General features: G+C 31.9%; 1 protein-coding gene across 1 annotated transcript in view; it reads right to left on the bottom strand.

Annotated features, from left to right (window-relative positions):
* LOC106881402 (uncharacterized) overlaps positions 1-6,921 on the bottom strand; it is a 127,978-nt gene that overhangs the window by 23,370 nt on the left and 97,687 nt on the right. The window contains exon 11 of the mRNA XM_052971314.1: positions 1,604-1,709. Within this exon, the coding sequence (XP_052827274.1) occupies positions 1,604-1,709 (106 nt within the window). The remainder of the gene's footprint in view (positions 1-1,603; positions 1,710-6,921) is intronic.

Here is a 6,921-nt window from a genome sequence, read left to right as displayed (position 1 = left end):
ATATATATATATATATATATATATATATATATATATATATATATACATACATATATACATATATGTATGCATACATATATATACATATATATATGTACATACATATATACATATACACACATATATATATACATATATATAGACATATATATATACACTATTTGTGGTGGCCCTGTCAGACATGCCCTCCATGGTACAGCCAGCCAATCTGACCAGTTATGCTAACAACACAAATGTATTGAGGGCAGTTACGAACCCAGAGGACATCATAAAACTGCAGAATGACCCGAATGGGCGAACAAAAATAACATGCAGCTCAATGCTATGAAATTTCAGGCACTCCACTATAGTTCCAACACCAGGCTAAAATCAGAATACACTGGACCAGAAGGTAATACAATCCCCGAGTCAGAGTTTGTGCATGACCCCGAGGTTCACATGAACAACGATGCAACATTCCATGTGCATATTACCAAGATTGCAACACTGTTCAGGCAAGTGGCTGGATGGATTCTGGGGACATTGAGAACCAGGAAAAGGAAGGCCCTGCTACTACTATGGAAGACTCTCATTCTCAGCCGCTTGGATTACTACTCCCAACTATGGTCCCCAAGTAATCCAGTGCCAACACACAAAGTAGATCGAAACGATGCAAAAGATGGGCTACTGGGAGAGGCTAAAGGAGTTGAGTCTCTATTTCCTGGAGAGAACACGAGAGAGATATGCAGTGATATATATTTGGAAGATCTTGGAGGGTTTTGCTCCCAATTATGGAAATGACTGCTATACCAATACTCGAACTGAACGGCAGTGCATCATAACAAAGATCCCGTCGTCGCCATCTAAAATAAGGGCACAGTACTGCAATAGTCTGGGTTTCAAGGGCCCGCAATTGTTCCACATCCTTCTAGGCAACCTTAGAGATCTACATGGTGTTCATGTAGAAGATTTCAAGGAACATCTGGACAGGTTTCTATCTGATATACCGGATAAACCCACACGGCAGTAGGAGACGCAAAGAAGAGCAGCTCTGTCCAACTCGCTACTCCACCAAAAACAATATCGGAAACAACACCATCATTATCATCATCATCATCATTTAATGTCCGCTTTCCATGCTAGCATGGGTATTTCCAGATATTTATTTATGTCAAAATCATATTTTCCCACTTGTTGTAAATTGTCATCAGCATCATGTCAGCAATTATTTCAGCTCAATTTTCTTACCTACAAACATTTTCGAACCTTCATTCTTTTTAATGTTAAAATTAATATTACATTATCTCCTCCTTATGCAATGTCTTTCTGTTCTTTTAAATCTTTATTGATAGCTCATATTCTCTTCCTTATTGAGAGAGTTGAAAGTCTCCATGCCACATTAAAAGAGTTGCCACTCTTAAACATTTCCAATGCTGGTCATAATTAGTTTATAATTAGAAAATATACAAAATATAGTTAAATAAAACATCATCTTTGAGAAAACAACAAATATGAAGATGAAGTTTTACAACAGTATTATTTATTATAGTACTTATGTTATCAATACATACAATATATAATATAAACTTAAATAGTCATTTAGAAGTAAAATGAAAGGCTTTACCTTTTCAATAGGACATCCAGAATTCAGCAGCATTCCATGAGACTGACTAATGAGAAGTTGAAGAAGTTTATCTTTCACATCATCAGTTGAGTTCAGTTTTGGTTGACTAGGAGTTAAAAAAAACAAAAAACAAAAAAAAAACATCAAAACATATTTCACTGAAAATTAAATGCATAAAGTATAAATTTACCTTCTTGAGTATTTTTATGTGTTTACCACAGAGGCAATAAAGTTTGTTAGCTGCTTGGTGCCCACTCAGGATGTAAGGAGTAAGATTAGTGCAGTTAAATAAATACACAGAGCTTGAATAGTTAGAAATTAGAATATCATTAAGACACAGAAGTAAGCGTCACTAGTACGGTTTTCGTTAGAATGAAAGACTGTGATATTTTGAGCAAGATTTGGGGATAGAAATACAATGTACATAAAAAAAAAAGTACAGAAGCACTGAGAAGTACAAGGTTATGTATGTAACAAAATATGATGTAAATTCTCAAGAACTCATTATAGTTGTAGAAATAGTAGTGAAGAAAGAGAAAGAAGAGGGAGAAATAAGTAGATATAGATAAAGACAGAGCACTACAAAGGATTTGAATTGAATTCTGCAAGAGAAAACTAAATTGTCGGATGATTTTCTTTCTTTCTTCAATATAGTCTAGGATACCAATAATTAAAGGTGATTTAACAATCCTGACAGAAATATGGTATTTCTAGTAGGGTATTCTCTGCTTTTGTGGAGAGACAGTAACTATTCAAAGGTGAAGTATTTTAGGTTCTATAGAACAAAGCCAAACATATATGGCACAGTTTAAAGATGTCAAGATTACAAACATGAAGTGTTGAATTCTAATGTGTATAGTGAGGATAATTCATGTTTGCAGTTGTTTATGAATAGAAAACCTATAGTATAGTCGTCCTTGGGAAAAATAACTATTAGAGTCTGATGATATTAACCCTTCTGTTACAATATTTCTGTTGAAATACACTGCGTTTGCTTTAATTAATGTCTGGGAAATAATGATGAATTTACTAAATTAACTTTATTAGTAAAGAGGTATTTGGAACATAAAATAACATGAATCTCTGGTAAATAAAAAGAAGTTTGTACCACAGAACCAGAAGTGGTCTCAGGTAGGTTTGTATTAGAAGGGTTAAACTTTACAAGATCATTAGCTCACTAAAGAAAGTCATTATTGAAAAAAAACAGCTGTGTCAGACTGGATCAATTTGTAGAGAAGGGTATAAAATTAGTTGAAGAGGATTATTGAAGAAAACTACAATCAAGAAGTTAAACTGAATTGTGTTAACGTTTAAGGATCATTATCACAACAAGCAGGTATGTTGGTGATTAGTACTCTATGTAATTCATTCAAATATGTTTGATCAGACAGCTCATAAGCCACTGAAGGAAAGTAAATCACTAGTGGGTTTAGTTTTTAATTAATCTATATTGATAGTTGTTCAGAAGAGGGAGAATGCCATTCAAAGTATTCCAAATATCAACAATTACTTTCCATATGGAAAAACTTAGGGATTTTGATTCTGAAATGAAGACAATTTACTTCACTAATGTCACTGAGAAAAATATAAAGTATGAATATCGCAATCTCATATCAGGTCTTACACTTAATTAGAAACCTAGGATGATTTCCATCAACATCATATTAAGAGAAGAGTGACAGAGGAAGACAAACCAAGTATGACTTTTTTCAAGACACATTGAATTTAATGACTTTCAGTGTAGAAAATCTGAAAATAGTTTATTTAATTAAGTTAAATTTATTTATTCTGAAAAGAAAAAAAACAAAACTGTCTGTCACTTAACTAATATTGAAGATGACAACTTATAAAATCAGCAGTAGATTTGCTACAGTGAATGGAAGCCATGCATAGACTTAAATAAACTTCCATTGATATCAAGTCTGAGCAAATGCATTCTTTTTACCTTGCCTGTGTTATTTTCAACCATCACAGATTATGCTCTTGAACAAGCCATCTGTTGGACAACCACACTCCTACCAAACACACAACTGAGTGGGGACTGAGAATTCACCTTGCCTCACATGACCTGGCTGTATCCATGCACTGTTTTCTTTAACATCTTTCTGAAATAGGATACCATAATCATTTCAAATTTCCCTAAGCACCCACTTATCTCCTTCAAGAGAGAAATATTCAACATGAACTATTTGAGCGTTCCTTTGTTCTTAGCTGCACCTAAACTGGAATCTCAGCTTGTTCCCATCTTCATGCCATGCTTCTAAACCACACATCTACAATTAGCAATTCTTTCTCTCCTTCAATCTAATATGCTGCAGAGTAAGTAAATTCTGATGACTCATTGTGGAATTGAACATAGGATCTCACAATTGTGAAATAAAGTTTTTAACCACCCAACCATTATATTTTACACCCCTACATACTTATGCTTGCATATATGTGCATGTCAACATGCAAATATATATATGTAAGTGGGCATATTCTTTCCAAGTACATATGAATGTGTATAAGTGTACGTGTATGTTTGTATATCATCTTATTTCCTACCATGAGCTAAAAAAAGTCATGCATTTCAAATTTAGAATATTTAATGAGTAAATTTATATTTGAATAGTTTTTTACTGTTCCTTCTGCTTACCCCTCCACTTTTTTGTTTGAATTCTTCAACTTATTTTTTTTTGCTCCAGTTTCTTCAATTTTTAGCTCTGCACTTGTTCACCTTCCACCCCAGATTTCTGATCCTTTCAAAACATCTCTCTCTCTCTCTTGCTTGACCTGCCCACAACCCAACATCACTTCTTCATTTTAATTCCCACTTACAGTGCAACAGGTGAGGGTTGGTGACAGAAAGAGCACTTGACTGCAGTAAATCTGCCTCAACAAATTACATCTGACCCATGTGGGTAGGGAAAAGTGGACATTAAATGATGATAATGATAAAAGTTCCCAATAAGTAAGCTATGTCTATTTTATATTATACAAATTTATATGAACTTCTTATAAGTTGTAAGATGTGCAGATGAAGTTCTGTCTTAGAAAATTGATTTTAAAACTATATTAGATGTATGGAAATGACGTTTCTTTCATTCACATTTTCATAAAACAATGCTTCTAGCAATGTAGACTGATTTATGAAGAACTAAGTAGTCTACATAAAAAAAAAAACAGCAAAATGCCAGTAGCAGATATGATCTTGCAATTTAGACATAAGGTGATAATTCAATATCCTGTATTTGGCTATTTAACATTTACACTATAAATTGCATTTATATAATTTGGAAAATGTTTTGAAAATTGCAATTTTATTATTATGTAAAGAACAGAGAATAATTGTCTGATTGGATAAATCTATGTAAAAATTTCAGTTTAAAAATCAGAATAATACATTAATAATACATGAAAAAAAGACTGGGAAAATATAAGAGCATGATCTTGGTTACTCATTGCTTTTAAGTCATGAAACACTTGAAAAGAGATATTTCATATTGTTGTCAAAATGATTGAATTATCAAGATATATTAATAAAGCATGTTGACTGAAGATATTTTGCACACAAATATAAACTATGAAAGCATGAAAAATGAAGGTGGTGATTTACATCGATCATAATGATATTCTAGAAAAATTCTATTTGCCATTTCAACTTTCCCCTCAAGGTCAACTTTACTTTTCATCCTTTTAGGGTTGATAAATAAAGTACCAGTCTAGAGTGGCAGACAAGCAAAACATCAAAAAAGATACTTTGCAATATTTGTTCTAGATCTTAGCATACTGAGTTCAAATCTCACAATAACTTAATTGGGCAAAAGGTTTAATTTATTGCTCAGTTCATAACAACCACCTGGCATCTTGAGTACCTTTGGTGAAATGCATTCCATTTGCAAGAATTTAGGTCAGGGACTTTCTTTGAAGATACATTTCTACTTCCAGCCTGCCTATCACAGAGGCCTTATGAAGAGTCATAGGCATTATTTCCTCTCCTGGCCCCAAAATATAACAAAAATGGTGTCCAACTATTTCTTGTTTTACTCACTTAACAGTTAACAAATACTGATATTAACATAAAAATGGGATAACTACTAGAGACAAGACTAATTTGGTATGAAAGTGACATAAAATATAGTTCCATGGAAATGTAGCCAGTATAATTAAGAATCTTATGAAAGAGCTAGACAACATGAAGTGTGTGTGTTTGTATATATGTATATAATCCTATGAAAGAACTAAAGATATGAAGAGTATATGTGTATGTATGTATGTATATATATATATATATATATATATATATATATATATATTCTAAATTTTAAAAAAATGGAAATGCATATTTATATATAGACAATTAATAATGATCTGTGGCCTGGCATTTCCAAACAAAAAAAAAAGAGAATGAAAAAAGGAAAACCTTTAGGGTCAATTGTTATATTTCAGCGTAGTACTGTGTTTCTTGAGGTGATGTCACTAAACATAAAAAACCGAATATTGACATCAATGACACATCACACCAAAGTGTTTACGAAACACAATAACATCACTGATTTAGCCTAATTCTCTAGTCTAAACAGACAAAAAGACTATGGATTCTGCTCACTCCAATTACAGCATGTGTCAGTATCATTAAAACTATAAGCTTACAAAGATTATTCTCAAAATAAGACAGAAAATAAACAAATATGATTACAGATATAATCTGTGATAATATTTTTGCCACAGAATTAGAATGTTAAATGAGCTCATTTAACATTCTAATTCTGTGGCCAAAGTTTACAAATATGTTGTCTTGTTTCTTAAATGCAATGCTTTAAACATGATGATGATGATGATGGTGGTGGTGGTGGTAGTAACGATGATAGTGATGATGCAGATTATAAAAGAGACGAAATAGAAGATAAAGACATCAAAAAAGGAGACAGCAGTAGCAGTTGTAAACACAATTACTTTTAAAAAGTAATTGTATTAACAACGGTGATTAGTTATAATGAAGATCATATTGCTTCAGTTAAATGTAAGTTAGAAAAGTGGTTAAAGGTTTATCAGTCTTATAACATTTATAAGTATTTACACTGTGTATAAATATTTATAAGTAATCATATTTTATGCTTTTTTCTCTCTTTTTCTTTTTTTTTTTTTTTTGCTTTTCAATATATTTATGTAAGGTTTTTCTCATTTATGTAGCATTCAACTAAAAACAAAAATAACCCTGGCTGCAGTTTTCACATCTATTTAGCAAAATAAAGACTATTCCAATCAGTTTTACAGTTCACGATCTTATATACATACATATATATATATATATATATATATATATATATATATAT

Source organism: Octopus bimaculoides, chromosome 10 (genome assembly GCF_001194135.2).
Source record: "Octopus bimaculoides isolate UCB-OBI-ISO-001 chromosome 10, ASM119413v2, whole genome shotgun sequence".
Classification (NCBI taxonomy): domain Eukaryota; kingdom Metazoa; phylum Mollusca; class Cephalopoda; order Octopoda; family Octopodidae; genus Octopus; species Octopus bimaculoides.
Note: the sequence above shows the minus strand (reverse complement) of the source record. Positions and strands in the feature narration are given on the sequence as shown.